Source organism: Gallinula chloropus, assembly GCF_964237585.1.
Source record: "Gallinula chloropus genome assembly, chromosome: 13".
Taxonomy (NCBI): Eukaryota; Metazoa; Chordata; class Aves; order Gruiformes; family Rallidae; genus Gallinula; species Gallinula chloropus.
Window position 1 is genome coordinate 20632118 of NC_140098.1, and position 18370 is coordinate 20650487.

The window sequence follows — 18370 nt, forward strand, 5'->3', positions numbered from 1 at the left end:
GCATCTCTCCCACCCCTTGCCCCTGGTTTCACCGGGAGAAAAGAGGACATTTCCCTCCCTGCATCCAGCCTAGGTCAGCACTATGGGCAGCTGAGATGATTTATAGGATGTGCTGGCTCTGGGGCAGTATCCCAGGAAAAAGGGTGAGTGGGTGTGGGAGTCTGCAGCTGTTTTCCATAATAAATCCCAGTGGGAACTGAATGTTCCTGGGTCAGGGCCGGAGGCGATCTCAGCACCGTGTTTCTCTGCTGCTCTGTCCTTGGGACTTAATCTCAAATCCGTTATCGCTGCCCCCATCGAGTGCTGGGAGTCAGTGGTACCAATTACAGCAGGTTTGATAGCCCTTCCAGCTATTTTTTTCCCCTGACCAGCTCGGGGTGGTTCGAGCCAATTCCTTTCCCCCCCGGTAGCAGCGGCAGCGCGTGGGTGCGGGTCGCCTGGCTCCGGTTTTGCCGGGTATAAAGCCAGTGAGCCCCTCTCTGCCTCATCCCTCGTTGGTGGGGACCAGGGCAGGGGTGATGGCTGAGCTGCCTGTCCCAGAGCTGTCGGCTGCCCTGTCCTGCTGCAGTGGCCGCTTCACCATCAGCACCCTCCTGGCTGTGGAGGAGGGTGGCCGGGGTCCCCACTTGCCCGCCGAGGGACCCGGCTGTGATAGCGCCCACCCCACCCACATCTCCAGCAGCCCCCTCTGCACCAGGACCTTCGGCTACAACACGCTGGACGTGGTGCCTGCCTACGAGCACTATGCTGACAGCAAGGGGGTGGGTGATAGTGGGAGGGGGAGGCCATCGCTGGCGGATCTCCACTCCATTCTCAAGGTAAGGGGGGGATTGGCTGTGCTGTGCTGCCAGCGTCCCCCACGGCTGGGCCGTGGCACGTGTCTCCCACTTCTCAATGCCAAACTGAGAACGATCCCAGGGAGAAGCTGGAGGAATAATCCAGCTGTTTTCTGCTGTGCACACAGCTGGAGCTCTGCCCTGGCTGCACCCTGCAGGGTGGGCTGGCTGCTGTCATCCCTCCCACCCTCACCCCGCTTCCCCTTGTCTCCACAGTCTGAGCCGGGCCGCCTCCACGCACCGGTGTCTGATCCACAGCGGAGCAACGGGCTGCCTGAAGCTGGGCTAGAGGAGGAGGTGGCAGGGGAGCCAGGAAAAGCCCCCACACTGGAGCCTGTCCGCTTCGGATGGGTGAAAGGTGTGATGGTGAGTGTGCAGCATCCCATGGGAAGCCTCCCCCTGCCCTCCCCATCCTGGGATGTGCTCGCCCCTCGTATTTGTCTCAAGCATCTGCTCTGAGAACAGTCCCACTGCCCTCCACGGCAGGTTGGGCTTAGCTCGGGGCAGCAGCAGACCTGGGGTGGTCCCAGCCATCCCCGAGCACCCATGTGCTGACAGCCAGTCCCCCTCTTATTGTCATCCCCACAGATCCGCTGCATGCTGAACATCTGGGGAGTCATCCTCTACCTGCGTTTGCCCTGGATCACCGCACAGGCAGGAATTGGTGTGTGCCACGGTGCCTGGAGGGCAGAGTGAGGGCACCGGGTTTGCTGTGGCCTGGAACATCTGGGGAGGGAGCGGGAATGCTGGCAGCATCGAGCCCTGGGCGATTCTGGGGGGGGCTGCGGGGCCAGGGAAGGATGCAGGACCAAAGTGGGACCTCTCTGCCCGCAGCCCTGACGTGGCTCATCATCTTGATGTCCGTGACAGTGACCACCATCACCGGCTTGTCCATCTCCGCCATATCCACTAATGGCAAAGTCAAGTCAGGTAGCACGCGTGTGTCCCTGTGGATGTAAACTCCTGGTATGGGCTGCAGGGGTGGGGGAACCCCAAAAATCTGTGGGTGAGGCAGCTGACAGCACAGGGTGCTCCTGCCACCTCAGGGGGCACCTACTTCCTCATCTCACGGAGCCTGGGGCCGGAGCTGGGCGGCTCCATCGGACTCATTTTTGCCTTTGCCAACGCGGTGGCCGTGGCCATGCACACCGTGGGCTTTGCCGAGACTGTCCGGGACCTGCTGCAGGTAAGAAAGTGGCTCCATGTGTCTCCTGGGACCTGTCGTGTGTGTGTCCGTCCCCTCCCAGCCTCCTCCATTGATTATCAATAATTGTCTTAGTATCAGACCACAGATAATCACCCCCCAGCCGCTGCAATGGGCGGCAGTCCCGGTGTTTTGGTGAGGGAGAGGGTTATTTCTGTGGTGTGGATGGTTCCCTCTCCCCAGGAGCACAACTCTCTCATCGTGGACCCCACCAACGACATCCGCATCATTGGGGTCATCACCGTGACGGTGCTGCTGGGCATCTCCCTGGCCGGCATGGAGTGGGAGGCCAAGGTAACAGCACTGGCTTCTGCTCACCTTATTCCCCTGGGCAGATAAGAGTTGTCCTCCCTGCTCAGCTGAGGAGTGGAGGGTGCCCACAGCTCCCCAACAACAGCCCAGGGTTTCTCCTAACATACTCTTTGCCCTGCTGGTACCCAAACCCCGACCCCCTAGCTGTCTCCTCCTGGTCTGGCAGGCGCAGATACTGTTCTTCCTGGTCATCTTGGTCTCCTTCATAAACTACCTGGTGGGGACGGTGATCCCAGCCTCTGCCGAGAAGCAAGCGAAGGGCTTCTTCAGCTACCGAGGTGGGTCTGCCATGGCGTGGGGTGGTGCTCAGCAGGTCCAAGCCCATTGCTGGAGCCCGGTTTGTTGCAGCTGTTGAGGGAGAAGTTTGCTACAGGAGGGTGTTCCTTGCTAAGACACATCATTATGTGCATTGTGTCTTCCTCACCTGGGTTGCCTACCACCAGCAGCGTGTCTCCACCCACCGCTGAGATGCCTCAGCCAAGAGAAAGGCAGTTGTGAGGCCCCAAACGTTTCTCCTCTCCTTCCTTTCTCCCCAGCCGAGATCTTTGCCCAGAACTTCGTGCCCAGCTGGCGTGGACCCGAGGGCTCCTTCTTCAGCTTGTTTTCCATCTTCTTCCCATCAGCAACTGGCATCCTGGCTGGGGCCAACATTTCAGGTGACCTGAAGGTAGGTTTTGAACTTTGCTGTCCAAGCTGGCGTTTCTTAGGGTTCAAGCCCAAATTTTTCCTGGGGCTTTGGTTTTGATCCAACTTCTAGAGCCTATTTTATTTCTTCTGGAACCTTTGAGGAGGGCTTAGCTGGGAGATGCTCTGCAGCTTTGTGTGGCGAGGATTTATAATTCCCCTGTATAGCAGCTATGATTAAAATGCCCTTGTAGTGCTGCTCCCAGCAAGCTGCCTTACATCTCTCTCTGACTCCCTTGGACAGGATCCTGCCGTGGCCATCCCCAAGGGCACCTTGATGGCCATCTTCTGGACCACTGTGTCCTACCTGGTGCTTTCCGCTACAATTGGTAAGCAAAACATGCTTGTGTGGGCTGGGTGGTTTCACAGTCAGGTGGCCGAGGAGGAGGCAGGGTGGCAACTGGGAGCAAGCCACCAATGCTGGTACTGATGCCCTGGGGCGAGCACCACAGTTTCCACATCTCATTCCTATCCCCATGGTGAGGAAAATCCTCCTGGGTGGGCAACACTGCTCGTGGTACCGCTCACGGCTGTTGTGCAGTGGGGCAGCCCCATGGCAGGGACCAGGGAGCGGCGTGGGAGGTGAATGGGCACTGCATGTCCCCACAGGTGCCTGTGTGGTCCGGGATGCCTCGGGCAGCCTGAACGACAGCGTGGTGCTGGGCTCACCAGGCTGTGAGGGACTGGCCTGCGGCTTCGGCTGGAACTTCACCGCCTGCGCCCAGCGGCAGAGCTGCCGATACGGGCTCAGCAACTACTACCAGGTGCTGCTCCAGCCCCTGCTCCTGGCTGGGTTCATGTGGCAAGGGATGGGTTTCCTGGGACAGCCCGATGCCCAGCATCCCCCTGCAGCATCCTGGAAGGGCCTGTGCTGTTAAAGCACCCACATAACAGGGATGGACCAGGGAGGGCGTTTTCCTCAGACTCCCGGACACGGCTGGGCTTTGCCACCCAGATTGTGTTGATAGAAAAGGGGGGAGAGCTGAGGGCAGCAGGTTGGGTCCCTGGGGGGGACTGGAAGTCCCTTAGGGCCAGGGCAAAGGCTGATGCAATGGGGGTCCTGACTGTCTGATTTTGGGGCAGAGCATGAGCATGGTGTCGGGATTCGGCCCCCTCATCACAGCGGGGATCTTTGGCGCTACCCTCTCCTCAGCACTGGCCTGTCTCGTCTCAGCCCCCAAAGTCTTCCAGGTAGGGGGATGACCTGTTCGTGTCCTCCAGCTCCCACCCCTGAGCCCAGCAGCAGGAGACATGCAGTGCTGTGGGACTTTGTGGCTGTGAGCCACCCCGGGGTGAGGAGGAGGATGCTGTTGGTGAAGGCACGAAGCCAGTTCAGCTCTTCACCTTATGGGTGTGAGAGTTTCCCCGGCGCTGCCATCCCATCTCCTGGTGCTGCTGTCCCACATCCCTGGCACTGCCCGCTGTGCCCAACGTGTCTCTCCCCACAGTGTCTCTGCAGGGACCAGCTCTACCCTCTCATAGGCTTCTTTGGGAAGGGCTACGGGAGGAACAATGAGCCCATCCGCGGCTACATGCTCACCTACGTCATCGCTGTTGGCTTCATCCTCATCGGTAGGTGCTGGCGGCCCTGGCACCCTCCTGTTTGCCTGCCACCAGCTGGGTGGCTTGGTCCCCCCCGCCAATGACTCTCCTCCTCCTCCTCCTCCCTGCAGCTGAGCTCAACGCCATCGCCCCCATCATCTCCAACTTCTTCCTCTGCTCCTACGCCCTCATCAACTTCAGTTGCTTCCACGCCTCCATCACCAACTCCCCAGGTGGGCAGTGCCACACCGCGCCGCGCTGCGCCGTGCGGCGGTCAGCTTCCCGTCCGGCTCCCCGTCCTGGCAGCGGCCGCTGTGTGTGTTTGCGTGCAGGCTGGCGACCCTCCTTTCGGTATTACAGCAAGTGGGCCGCGCTCTTCGGGGCCGCCATCTCGGTGGTGATCATGTTCCTGCTGACCTGGTGGGCGGCCCTCGTTGCCTTTGGCATCGTCATCTTCCTCCTGGGATACGTCCTCTACAAAAAGCCAGGTGCGTGGGTGTAATTCGGCATCAGCGATGCCCCAGGAGGCATCTGGCCCCATTGCTAATCCGTCTTCCCCACGTAGATGTCAACTGGGGCTCCTCCATGCAAGCCAGCTCGTACAACATGGCCCTCAGCTACTCGGTGGGGCTGAGTGAAGTGGATGAGCACATCAAGAACTACAGGCAAGGGCGGCTCGGTGCAGTGCTGGGCTCAGAGGGAGGGGGGATGCAGAGCCAGCCACCCAGCTGGCAAACATGGGATGGCTTCATGCCCATGGCCATGTCCTCACCACCATCCTGGGGCATGGCGTGGCTCATGCGTTTGTCTCATCTGATATAAGATGACCAAAGAGTGAGGCTTTGTCCCATCATAAAGACTGTCCCCACAGCTGCCGCTGGCTCTCCTTCCGGAGAGGCTCCATGCCTCCAAAGTGCCAGCCTGTGCCCCCTTGTCTCTCCTGCCTGCAGACCCCAGTGCCTGGTGCTGACTGGCCCTCCCAATTTCCGCCCAGCCCTGGTAGACTTCGTGGGGACGTTTACCAAGAACCTCAGCCTGATGCTCTGTGGCAACGTCCTAATTGTGAGTCACCTGCAAAAGTCGGTTGGTTCCTTGTTCCAGGGGCTCCAGCCACAAATCCAGATGCGTCCTGGTGGGCTCACAGTGTGGGGACAGAAACATGCCCATTCACATGCCGCTGGATGATGAACTGATGAGTGGAAGCCGCTCTGGCTCATTAGGCAATATTGATGAAGGGCCCTATGTGCTAATGACTTTCCTTTGTCGATTAATTGCCAAAGCAAAGATGCAGTGGGATGAGATGGTTGCTCAGAGGACAAGCAGCCCTGAAGCCTCTGGAGCAATGGGGGGACATGAGATGCAACAAGCACCAGCTCCTCTGTAGCTTGTGGGGGGGGGGGGTGGCATGGTGGGGGCCGGCTCCCGGCCCTCCCAATTCCCTGCTTTTCTCCCTGCGCAGCTGCCCGTGCGTGAGGTGCTTCCAAGACCTAGGAAGAGGAGCTGCAGCTCCTTGGTGACAGGACCAGCAGCTGGAAAGGGCTGTCAGTGCCTGAGGTGGTGACAATGCCCCTTCCCCTGCCCCCTCCCAGGGACCGCGGAAGCAGAAGATGCCGGAGTCCCGGCTGACCACAGACGGCCACACTAAGTGGCTTGTGAAGAGGAAGATCAAGGCTTTCTACACAGATGTGGTGGCAGAGGACCTGAGAAGCGGCGTCCAAATGCTCATGCAGGTAGAAGCCACCCTCAGTCCTTGGCTGTTGTGGTCCCTCCTCTTCCACCACTGCTCAGGGGGCTCTGACCATCCTCCGGGCACCCCCTTCGCATCACTCCCTGCATCCATCTGTCCCCGTGGAAGGGGCTGATGGGGACATCTGGCCGCAGGCTGCTGGCCTTGGGAAGATGAGACCCAACATCCTGGCACTGGGCTACAAGAGGAACTGGCGGACGGCGTCCCCGCAGAGCCTGGAGGACTACGTGGGCATCCTGCAGTACGGCCACGCCAGCTCCTCTGCCCCCTCTGAGGACACCGGCACCCGGTGGTGTCCCCAGTGCGGGGACGCTGTGGCCGCGTGTGCAGGGTCCGGTCAGGCCGGCAGTGCCACCTGATGTGATCCAGCCACTGTTAACTGCCTTCTCCTCCCTCCTCCCAGTGACGCGTTTGATTTCAAGTACGGCGTGTGCTTGCTGAGGATGAAGGAAGGGCTGAACGTCTCCCAAGTGCTGCAGGCTCATGGTAAGCAGCGGTGGGCAGCCGGGGCTGCTTGGAGACGTGCTGGAGCTGTACAACCTGCCAGCTGGCATCGTCTCCCCAAGCAAAGGACAGGGTCCTGGTGGGATGTCACTCCTGGGCTGGGACCACAGCGGGTGGGGATAGCAGGGTGCTGCGCTGCTGCCCATGCTCTCCTCCCTCCCCAGTGAACCCCACGTTTGAGACAGTGGAGCACCCCAAGGAGAACGGCACCGGTGGCAGAGCAGCCCCGGGCACAGGTCAGTCCTGGCTCAGAGTTCCCAGGAGCATCCCCGGCTCTGAGGAGTTTTGGGGAGCCGGGTTTGCAGGCAGGGCTGTGGGTTTTGAGCAGTGATGGGGAGCAGGGCTGGGGCCAGGAGGAAAAGCGGTGCCTTTCCCATGGCCAGCGCTGCCCCTCGCCGACACTGGGACCCTCTTGCCCTGGCAGCAGGCCCCGCCGCCTTGGCCAGCGAGCAGCAGGCGAGCACCATCTTCCAGAGCGAGCAGGGCAAGAAGACCATCGACATTTACTGGCTCTTTGATGATGGAGGTAACCTTCACCTCTGGCAGCCGCGGCTCTTTGCCGTCTGTCCGTTCAGCTAATGCCAACCCAGCACCTCCATCGCGGTGCCCGGGAGGGCTTGGTCCTTGCCAAGTGGTACCAGGGCATCCCCAGCGAGCCCATGGAGTCACCGCCAGGTCTCCCATCGGGTGTTTTGGGGGCAGGTCTCACGCTTCTCATCCCCTACCTCCTGCGGCGCAAGAAGCGGTGGGGAAAGTGCAAGATCCGGGTGTTTGTTGGCGGGCAGATCAACAGGATGGATGAGGAGAGGAAGGCGTAAGTGCTGGAGTCCCCTCGCACCCTGCAGCCTCTCTTAGCCACACGCCCACCGCTGCTGTCCCCACAGCGGGTGGCCAGAGCCACTTCCCATGGGCCCCCCGGCGCTTTGCCCTATCGGGGGATCTTGTGGGCTTTGGGCCGGCTCCTCCGAAAGCTGATGGGATTGCAGGGTGGGGTAAAGCCCCGCGCCAGCCGAGACTGGTGGTGGGGGGGGTTCTGCCGGGGATGGGTCCCTGCGGAGCCGCCGTGCCCCGCTCATTGTTTGGAAAGCACGTCCTTTCCCCCCGGCAGGATCGTCTCTCTGCTGAGCAAGTTCCGCCTCGGCTTCCACGAGGTCCACATCCTCCCCGACATCAACCAGAAACCCCGTCCGGAGCAGTAACCATCCCCCCTTTCCCTTCTTCCCTGCCCCAGCACCCCCAAACCCGCCCAGACCCCTTTCCCAGCACCGGCTGCTTGTCTTGCAGCGTCAAGAGGTTCGACGACCTGATCGCTCCCTTCAGGCTCAACGACGGCTTCAAAGATGAGGCCGCGGTGAACGAGCTGAGGCAGGGCTGTCCCTGGAAGATCTCTGATGAGGAGGTTGATAAAAACAGAGCCAAGGTAGCCCCAGGGCCCCCCGCAAAGGACCTCCTTCTTTGGAGATAAAATTTGGGTCTTTTTGGAAAGAATTTTGAATTTTCCACCCCCCCCCCCTTTGCTCCGCAGTCGCTGCGACAAGTGAGGCTGAACGAGATCCTGCTGGACTACTCTCGGGACGCGGCGCTCATTGCCATGTAGGTGCCAGCACCACCCTCACCCCCGTTTCTTGCCCCGTGGAAAGGGTACCTGTGGATGTTCCCTGCTCCCTGCACCGGGAGGGATCTTGGACCAACACTCAAACACTGTGGTGGGATGGTGCTGCACTGCAGGGAAAATCCCTTGGAGGGCACCGAGGCACCCAGTCTCGGTCCTGTTTTGGGGGGAGGAGGTGGCATTGTCCCTGTTTAGGGAAATAACCCACAAATTAGCACTGGATTGAGAGAGGGGCTGAAGCTGGAGCTCGGCAAGGTGGCCGGAGGAGGCTGCACCTCACCCGGCCCCTCACTCTGCCGCAGCACGCTGCCCATCGGCAGGAAGGGCCGCTGCCCCAGCTCCCTCTACATGGCCTGGCTGGAGACCCTCTCGCAGGACCTGAGACCCCCCGTCATCCTCACCCGCGGAAACCAAGAGAACGTGCTGACCTTTTACTGCCAATAAAACCTCCTGGATCCCTCCCGAGTCGGGATGTGAATTTTTTCAGGCTGGTTTTTGATCCCAGAGTGGACTCACACCGGTGCTGGGGAGCACTGAAGGTGTGTGGGCACAGGAAACACCCTGTTTTCGCATGTTTTCCTGATCTCAAACATTGTAGGTTGCAGAGAAGATAAAAAATAGCGCAGACCCCATAGCACCAGCACTGCTCTGACCTCGGGTTTAGCCAGAGCCAGGTGGGTGAGGGGGTTCTATCCTGTGAGCAGCAACAGGACAGTGGGACCCCCCTCAGGGCAAAGTCACCATCCAAGGGTGACAGGAGCAGGTCAGCAATGAGCGTGGGGCCACAGGGACCCTGCCCATTGGCTCGGGGACAGGGACTTGTGGGGTCCCAACAGACTGAGCCCATCCCCAACAGCAAGCTGTCAGCTCGGGCTGTGGCACTCAGCTGCAGGCACGTGTCCAGCTCCTAACAGAGACAAAATGAACCACCAGAACCAGGTTTCCTGGTGGAGATGACTCCCCACGCAGGAGGAACCGGCCCCATGCGGGGCCACAATCGGGTCCCCTTGTTGCGCTGCAGGACAAACACACGACTCCGCTCACCTCAGTCTTTCCAGAGTTTACTGAGAATCACCACCAGGATTAGAAGTGTCAGTAGAAAAATAAAATTTACAGAGTTTTTCTATCGTACAAACGTTTGTTCGCGGCGGCCGCGGGCGGCAGCGAGACGGGGACGCGGGCGGGACCTGCCCCGGAGCAGCACAGCCGATGGTCACTCACGGGCAGCCACCACTCTCGGCTCGAGTGGTGGGGTCTCTCCAGGCAGGTGATGTCTCTGTGAGGTGGTTCCCTTGCCCAATGTTCCTGGCCAGGCTCCTTGGTGGGGGTTTCACAGCCCTGCCCAGCTGTGGACACGTCAGCACTGATGTTTTTTGCAAGGTTTTCACAGCTTTTGGCAAGTTTTGGCTGAGCAAAACCTACTGCCACCTGTGGGAAACTGAGGCTATTCCTGTGCTCGCCTCTGGATGAGGGACACGGAGGGAAAACCAAAGCCAAACCTACCAGGAGCCCGTGTGTCAACTCAAAGCTGCTCCTCCTTCCCATGTGGATTTGGTTTTACTGGGGAGGGAGATAGGGAAGGCAGCCAGGGGAGCAGAGGATGCTTTGAGGAGACACAAATAACTTTCTCCCCAGCACTAATACCTGTCAAGACAACTCAGCAGCTGATTGTACACCTTTTATACAAGAATTCCCTGAAAATTTCATGGTGCCTGGGCTCAGAGAGGCATCACCAGCTCCAACCACTCCACTCCCAAACAGTGGCCGGGCTGCCAACTCTTCAAGTGACACAGGACCCCCTTGGAGCAGACCCTGGGCAGAAAACAGGGCCTCATCCCCCCCAGCTCCCAGTGATTTTATTGAGCAATTCATTCCCCACCCCGGCCCCTCCTTTTCTTCTGAGCTTTCAACATGCCTCAACCCCTGTGCTGAGAGGAACCACCCACTGATGAGGTGCCTTCCCTGCTGGAACCAGCTTAGTCCTTGCTCCTGAGGGACGCCAAGCATTGGAGTGTGGGGCAAGGGAGCACAGTGGGAAGCTGATTTCCAGCATCACCTGAAAGGCAAAGCCAGACCTGCCCACTCTAAATTCCATGAGGGGCCAGGGATGTATCCCAGAGATAAATCCACCCAGGAGAACGCAGGATGATTCAGGTGAGTTAAAGCAGACATGTGCTGTGGATGCAGCCAGCTGAAACAGGCAGCGGGAAGGGGGAGAGAAATCTGGGCAGCTCATTATTCCTGCAGAAGCAAAGAGGGAAGGAGAGGTCCAACATTCCCCGTGGGCAGGGAGACCGGCTCTCTACAAGCAGCACAGCACACGGGGCGCTCCAAAGATCCAGGTTTAGTGAGGATACGTTATACGGGCTGGAAACCAAAGGAGTTGGGCAGAACCACAGCTGGGACAGGTGTGGCACCTTCCCTCCCTCACAGCCTGTGCTCTGGCAGCTGGTTATAAACAGGTGAGGAGCACAGCAAAGCCACGGGGCCCAGTCACAGCTTTGGGATTCAACCTCAGCTCCCCCAAGGACCCCCCGAAGAACCAAGCCCCCAGAAAGCGCCCAGCTAGCTACCCCCGAGCCCCAGCCGCGTGGTGTGCCTCTGGCAAGGGAGCAGGTCTGAGAGTTAATTAAAAGACACTTCAATTAAAACGATTCATTAGAGGAGACCCTACCAAGTAAGGGTTGGGCTGGGTCCCTGCCGGACCCAGGAACCACCCGGGCTCTTCTGGGGAGCCTGACAGACACCCCAACCACTGGCACGCTCTGGGTTGGACACTGAAAACACGTTGTGCTTCCCCATCTCCACGCTTGGGAAGCCCCAAGTCACAACAACCCAGCCACCGCAGCGGGAGCCCGCTGAGGCCACAGACACCGCCCAGCCAGTTCTCCCATGGGCAGAGACACCCGGTTCCACCACCCCAACACATACAGGCTCAGCAAGGGAAAGAGACCAGTCTCCTGCAGAGCCTGAGGAGCAGTGGCACACACCCACCCCCACACCCTCAGGCAGGAGGGACACGGTGCCTGAAGCGTCTTCACCACCCAACAGTCACAACGCTGGCTATTCCCCCGCCCTGGCAGTCCTGGTTGCAGCTCTTGGCCTCAGATTTGCACTTTGATTCAGCTAAAATGAGTTTTTTCCCCCTCTTGCCGCTCCCAACTTCACTCCAACCAAGACCCAGGATTAGGAAGTTGGGGGCAGGAAAGAAACAAATTCAGTTTTTCAGTAAAAAATAGATAAAATTCACATTAAAAGAGCTTCAGGCTCACTGCAAGCGAAGCAGCAAGGGGGCAAAGCGTTAGGTGGGCTCTGTGTACGTGACATCACTCCGCTCTTCCTACCCCAGAACAGCTGGTGCCACGTTTTTGTTCCATCCTGTTGCTCCAGTTCATCACTGGTGAAAGGTACCTGGGGCCTCCTCCTCCAGAAGCCCTTTTCTCATCCTCCAGAGAAAGAAAGTTTCACTTGGCACTTCATGTTACCAAAAAGTAACAAAATTCACAAGGTTTAGCTTAATTTCAAGCCAGCCTGGAGGCAGGAGCAGGCCTTCCTGGAGCCTTTGACCAGTGGAGAAGCACCCGCCCAGTCACGCCGTGAGTCGCGCTCCCTCGGGATGGGGTCCAGATCCTTGGCTGTTCCTTTGCTCCGTGAGCTCTGGCGCCTGGGGAAGGGCTAGAGAGTGGCTAAAATGCGGAGGAACGAGACCACCACCACGCAGAAGGTCTGGCCCACTCCCAAAATGAGGGCCTCAAAGGGAATCATCTTTTTCCCCGCCGCTCTGTACACTCCAGCAATGGCAGCACCTGCGGAGAGGGGGGGGGAAAGCTGAAGGGTGAAGGGGAAGCACCGGCTGGGAGATCACCCCGGTACCCCACGGGGTGAGGGGGGAAGCCTGAGAGTGGGGGAAGCTCTGCTGAGGCCACCAGAAGGAGCAGAGATTGGGGTGGGGTTGGACATGCTCTTGTGGCAAGATCCTCCACACCACAGCCCGTGAGCTGCACGTGTCACCCGGCTCCCGGCACAGAACACCTGAGGGTGTTTCTCTGAGCGCTGGGAAACCCGAGAGCCCACCAGGGTCTGTGTGTTGGGAGCTGGAAGGGACCCCAGAAGCTCATCTAGTCCAACCCTCCCCTGCCAGAGCAGGGTCACCCAGACTAAATCCCACAGGAACGCATCCAGATGGGTTTCAATGTCTCCAGAGAAGGAGAGTCCCCAACCTCTCTGGGCAGCCTCTCCCAGGGTTCCATCACCCTCACAGTGACAAAGTTCCTCCTGACATTCCCATGGAACTTCCTCTGCTCCAGCTGCACCCACTGCCCCTTGTCCTGTCGCTGCCACCCCTGAGAAGAGCCTGGCTCCAGCCTCCTGACTCTCACCCTTTACGTATTTATAGACATTAGTGAGGTCACCCCTCAGTCTCCTCTTCTCCAGGCTAAAGAGCCCCAGCTCCCTCAGCCTGTCCTCAAGAGGAAGATGTTCCACTCCATCATCTCTGTGGCCCTGTGCTGGGCTCTTTCAAGGAGTTCTCTGTCCTTCTTGAGCTGAGGGGCCCAGAACTGGACACAATATTTCAGGTGTGATCTCACCAGGGCAGAGCAGGGGAGAAGAAGGATCTCTCTTGACCTCCTAACCCTCCCCCATCCTTCTACTACACCCCAGGATGCCATTGGCCTTCTTAGCCACGAGGGCACATTGTTGGTCATGGTCATCCTGCTGTCCCTCAGGACCCCCAGGTCCCTCTCACCTATGCTGCTCCCCAACAGGCCAGTCCCCAGCCTATACTGTTACCCAGGGTTGTTCTTCCCCTGATGTCCTTGTTGAATCCCATTAAACTTCTCCCTGCCCAGCTCTCCAGCCTGTCCAGATCTTGCTGGATGGCAGCACAGCCCTCTGGTGTGTCAGCCACTCCTCCCAGCTTTGAGTCATCAGCAAACTTGCTGACTGTGCACTCTATTCCCTCATCCAGGTCATTGATAAATATATCAAACAGTACTGGTCCCAGTACCGAGCTCTGAGGGGCTCCACTAGATCCTAAAGCTAAAGGAGGGAAGGTTTAGATTAGATATTAGGGGGAAGTTTTTTACAGAGAGAGTGGTGAGGTGCTGGAACAGGCTGCCCAGAGAGGGGGTGGATTCCCCATCCCTAGAGGTGTTCAAGGCCAGGTTGGATGGGGCCCTGGGCAGCCTTGTGTAGCTCCAGGCCTGGAGGTTGGTGTCCCTGCCTGTAGCAGGGGGTTGGAGCTGTGTGATCCTTGGGGTCCCTTCCAACCCAGACCATTCTATGATTCTATGATCAGGCCGCCAGCCAGACTCTGTCCCACTGATCACAACTCGCTGGCTTCTTCCCTTCAACCAGCTCTCAACCCCCCACCCTACTCTACTGCCCGGGCCACACTGCCTCAGTTTAGCCACAGGGACGCTGTGGGAGACGGTGTCAGACGCTTTGCTGAGATCAGGGCAGACCACACCCACCACCCTGCAGCCACCCATCCATCCCCCCCCCACCCATCCCGCTGTTATACCCCCCCCCAGGGGCCGCCCGGCCGCGCCTCTGGGGCAGTCACCGTACTCGTCAGGATGCCGGCGGTGATGGGTCCCACGATGCCCATCAGCAGGAGGCTCACAGACATGAACCTGCCGTACTTGTGGTGCCTGAGCGTGAAGAGCGCGAGCAGAGCGGCCGGGGCGTGGAAGGAGAGGGAGGAGACGAGGGCCCACAGGAAGACGCCGTACCACATCTCTGCGGAGAAGAAGGCCCGTGAGGCCGGCTCGGGGCCCGCAGGCCTCCGCCCGCCAGAGCCCCGCTCCGGGCGAGCCCCGCGGCGCGCACGGTACCTGGGAAGGTGGAGAGGGGGCTGGAGTAGGTGGTGGTGCCGTTACCCACGCGGGGCACCAGGCGCAGGCTGAGGATCTGCTGCAGGAGCCCCCCGCCGCCGCCCGGCTCGCCGCCCTCCATCCCCTCCGCGGCCTCGCCACCGCCATCCGCGGGCTCCTCTTCCGGGATCCTTTCCGGGCTCTCCTTCCGCCCGCCCCCTTCCACCTCGCTCCAGCCAATGGAAAGCGCCTGAGGGATGACAGACAGGCTCCCCCTCCAACCGCCGCCCGCCAAGGGAGCGTCCGGCCAGCCGGGCCCCCGTTCCCACCCCCACCCCGCGCTGCCATGGGAACGGCTGTCGGCCGCAAAGGCTGCTGGGAGCCGCCGGCAGCGGGGCGCTCTGGCTGGCTGGCGGTGTCCTTCTCGCTGCTCCCTGGTGTTGGCGCCGCGCGGCTGCCTCCCGCCTCGCTAGGGGGCGTCCCAGTGCAGGCGGCGGCGCTCTGGGCGGCGGCTGTGAGGCGGGCGTGAGGCGGCGGCGGGGCCGGGGCGATGTCGGGCTCGGAGGCGGAGGAGGACGGGCAGTACTCCTCGGCCGAGGATGAGGACTACGTGCCCTCAGGTGCGCGGGGCGGGCGGCGGCGGCGGCGGCGGGCGGCAGCCGGCAGCGGCCGCGGAGCTGACGGGTTGTGCTTGCAGGGGCGGAGTACAGCGAGGACGACGTGAGCGAGCTGGTGCGGGAGGAGGAGGAGGAGGCGGCGGCCAGCCCGCGGCCGCCCCGCGGCAGGAGGAGCCCCCGCCGCCCCGCCAGCAGGTACGGCCGCGGCCAGGGCCTCCCCCTCCCCCCGGCTCCTCACGGAGCGGCTCCCCGGGCGGCACAACCCGCCTCAGCGCTGCTCAGGGCTGAGGGGCCTGGGGGGCGGGTTTCTTCCTGGGGGGGGCGGTGCGGTGTCAGAACCGGTCCCGAGGCAGCGAGGGGCCGTGCCCGGCAGCCCTCGCCGGGAGCCGCTGGCTCGGCCTTTGCCCAGCCTTCTGCACCCACCGTTTGTTTAAAAGCGGTTTAAAACCTTACCCAGGTTCCCCCCCTCCCCCTCGGGGCTCCTGTTGTAGCCCGGAGTCGGTTACGTGCTCACAGATGGGCACACACACACCTGCTGGCCTGGGCCTTGCTGTGCTCTGAGCAGCAGGCTCTTTGAGTTAAGTGGCTTCACCCCGGTGTGAGGGGAAACCTCCCATGTGGAACGCCTTCTGAAGCTCTGGGTTGTTTCCCCTGGGTGTATGGTTGGGATCTGGGATAATGTTGCAGCACCTCAGGGTTTGGTTTGGGGGTTTACTTGGCGTCTGCTTCCAGGAAGAGGAAGAAAGGAGGCCTCCTGCTAGAGGCAGAGGAGAAAGAGGAAGAAACGGCTCAGCAGAATGAAGAAGAGGAGGAGGAGGAGGTGGATAATGTAGAGCAGGTGGAAAGAAACAGAGAAGAAGAAGAAAAAAAGAAAGAGGATGCTCTTTGGGCCAGTTTCCTTAGTGATGTGGGACAGAAGCCCAAAGCAGTGGCTGCCACACAAGGGACACAAGCTGAGAAGGTAACGGTGGCTGGGGCCCTCACCCAGGGAGCACCAGAGGGGCTGGAGCTTTAGGGCACGTGGTGGCAGTTGTCACTGGTACTGGTTACCAGTCAGACCTGGGAAGAGGCTGGGATTCCCCCCTCCCCATCTGCTTTGTAAGCCCCATCATGGGGCAAACTGTGAGCTGCTGGTGTCTTTCCAGCTGGGGGGGGGTCCTGTGGTCTGGTGGTGCTGCTGCTCCTGGAGCTGCTCTTCAGCACCTCAGAGCATCCCACTGAGCCCTGACGGCTTCTCCTCCTGCTCCTGGAGTCTCCTTGTCACACAGGAGCAGCACAGTGAGCTTTGCTCTGAGCTGTGCCTGGCAGTTAACAGCTTTCACCCAGGCTTGTGCTCTTCCTCATGCTCAAAGAAACCCCACAACAGGGAAACTGCGTGTGGGTGGGGAGGCAGAGGATGCCTGTGCTGATATCTCTGTATTAGGAGCCCTCATCTGGGAGATGCTGGCATGTTGAGATGGATGTTAGTTGTGTGAGTCTAGCTTTCTCCAGTTTCCTTTATACACCCCAGGGATGTGCTGTTGCTCTTGACCCCCTGAGGTTTTCTGTAGAGTTCTGTGTGTCATCAGCTGTTCCAAAGGATTTGGTATGTAGCAAAATCAGACAGGTGTATTTGCCTTGCAAAGCCTCTCCTGCTGAAGGTGGCAGGAAGGAAGGACCCAAACTGCCCCTCTCTTCCTGGAGTCCCTGGGTAGGGTGGGTTTCTGTGAGTGCTCAGCCAACAGAGTGTTTTGGAATGAAAGTCTGGACTCTCAGACCAGTGGTGCCTGGTGAGTACAGTGTGTGAAGCTTCTTTCTGCAGCCACTGGAAGGTTGAGGAACAAGTGTGGCTGTGGGATTTTTGCAGCTTTTAGAAGAGTCCTTTCATCCAAACCCTCCTGCTTCTCCCCACCTGTCCTGGTTCTGGCTAAGCCAGGGTCAACCTCCCCAAGCAGCCAGCCCAGGTGAGCTGAGTTAACCCTGGGCTGTTTCCACACCCCCTGACATCACTCCCCCATAAAAGGGGCTGGTTGGGGAGGGGTGTGGGTTGGGTGCCTTCAGAGCAGTTGGGGTGCAGGGTCAGCCCCTGTGTGTGCACTGTTGGGTTGGTAAGGTGCTCTGTGTTATCACCAGGTGTTGGTGTAATTGGGTGTTATTGTTGTCCTTTCATTGTGCTTTTGTCAGTCAACTGTCCTTATCCCAACCCACAGAGACTCTCCAGGAGTGAGTGAGCAGCATGTGATGCTCAGCCACTTTTTGGGGCTGAACCACCTCATTCAGGCAGAACTAGAGAGAAGGAGGGAGGAAAAATTCTCTTCTGAGCAATTCCACTTTTGTGGGCAGTGCTACAACACGAGTGGGTGGTGGAAGTTCCTCCCTGCCCAGAAGCATTTAGAGAAGTACAATTCCTCTGTTCTCTTTGTGAACTTCTGATTTTGGGCTTAAGCTGTCCACTGGAAGAGCTCTGAGGTGTGAGGTTGATATAGAGCAAGAATGTTGGGGTTGGTTTTGTTTGGTTATAGGGTCCATGTTTGTGTGTGCTGTTAGAAGCTGTAGTTGTGACTTAGTAAAGTAAGAGGTGTTGTTGACAAATAGCTTAATAAATGTATTTCCTCCTCAAAGAGATGTTGTTGACAAGGACCTTAGTATCTTCAGGGCTGTCTGAAGGGAGCACCTTGCTTTTCCTGCTGGTGGGTTGTGTTCTCCTGTGCTCTTGAGTAAAGCTAAAGAGGTTTCTGTGTAATGCTCCCTGGTCTCCCAGCACCACAGCAGCACATTCCTCCTCCTCTCTATGTTTAATTACAGTTTCACTTCTGGGTTTGGGTCTGGTTTGATCCTTGAGCTCCAGTAAGAGCCTGGAAACAAAGTGGGGAATTTCCTTCAGGTGGCAGGGGAGGGTTTGTTATCTTTTCTCTTGTCTGTGGGTGACTTGCCTTGACCAGCTGGCTGAAACCACAGTGCTGCCTGAGGTCAGGGTTAGGTCCTCACCCCCCTGGAGCCACGATTTGGCTCCACTCCACAGGTGTTCTGACTTCTCCTTTGTGTGTTCCACAGGCTGAAGGAGAGAAGAGTGGGAAGAAACTTCAGGAGAAACCAAAAGAGCCTGAGAAACCAAAAGATTCAGGAAAAGTGACGATCACCAAAGTGTTTGATTTTGCTGGTGAGGAGGTCAGGTAAGCTGGAAGATGCGACATGTGCTCAGAGCAAACCCGGTGCTGCTCCCCTGCTGGCAGGCTGGGGATGTGTTGTGAAGTGCATGGGGCATCTTCTCCTTTTTCCTCTACATGTGGTGTTTTTGTCTGTGTGTATCATGAGCACGTGCAGAGCTCAAGGAGAATGAGGCCAAGGCTTTTCACTCTGAGGGTGCAACTTCAACATTCCCCTGGAAATTCATAGAATCATAGAATGGTCTGGGTTGGAAGGGACCCCAAGGGTTACAGAGCTCCAACCCCCCTGCCACAGGCAGGGACACCAACCTCCAGGCCTGGAGCTACACAAGGCTGCCCAGGGCCCCATC

At 59.1% G+C, this 18370-nt stretch overlaps 3 protein-coding genes across 4 annotated transcripts in view; 2 read left to right on the forward strand and 1 right to left on the reverse strand.

The window, feature by feature from the left end:
* Positions 1-518: 518 nt before the first annotated feature.
* Positions 519-8896, forward strand: SLC12A3 (solute carrier family 12 member 3; the record flags this gene model as incomplete). 2 transcript variants are annotated; one of them, XM_084270319.1, is made up of 26 exons in its annotated part: positions 519-818; positions 1053-1202; positions 1425-1500; positions 1671-1766; positions 1883-2022; positions 2224-2334; positions 2519-2630; positions 2889-3019; positions 3281-3365; positions 3646-3800; positions 4120-4227; positions 4485-4608; positions 4710-4811; positions 4911-5066; positions 5144-5243; positions 5529-5640; positions 6168-6308; positions 6460-6566; positions 6729-6811; positions 6994-7069; positions 7276-7355; positions 7532-7643; positions 7938-8024; positions 8114-8249; positions 8355-8422; positions 8744-8896. In XM_084270319.1, the coding sequence occupies 26 exons, from the start codon at positions 519-521 to the stop codon at positions 8883-8885; spliced, it is 3090 nt and encodes a 1029-aa protein (XP_084126445.1). In that variant the 3' UTR covers positions 8886-8896. The 2 variants fall into 2 exon arrangements, with proteins under 2 accessions (XP_084126445.1, XP_084126444.1); XM_084270318.1 differs by having other exon boundaries at positions 6994-7065; positions 7254-7355.
* A 2609-nt stretch (positions 8897-11505) lies between these two features.
* On the reverse strand, positions 11506-14399 carry TMEM170A (transmembrane protein 170A; the record flags this gene model as incomplete). Its single annotated transcript, XM_084269946.1, has 3 exons — positions 11506-12247; positions 14013-14183; positions 14279-14399. 3 exons carry the CDS (start codon positions 14397-14399, stop codon positions 12117-12119), a joined length of 423 nt encoding a protein of 140 aa, XP_084126072.1. The 3' UTR covers positions 11506-12116.
* A 357-nt stretch (positions 14400-14756) lies between these two features.
* Positions 14757-18370, forward strand: part of CFDP1 (craniofacial development protein 1) — a 58840-nt gene continuing 55226 nt past the window's right edge. Inside the window, exons 1-4 of the mRNA XM_084270087.1 lie at positions 14757-14877; positions 14955-15069; positions 15607-15835; positions 17908-18026. Coding sequence (XP_084126213.1) covers positions 14808-14877; positions 14955-15069; positions 15607-15835; positions 17908-18026 — 533 coding nt within the window. The 5' untranslated portion in view covers positions 14757-14807. The remainder of the gene's footprint in view (positions 14878-14954; positions 15070-15606; positions 15836-17907; positions 18027-18370) is intronic.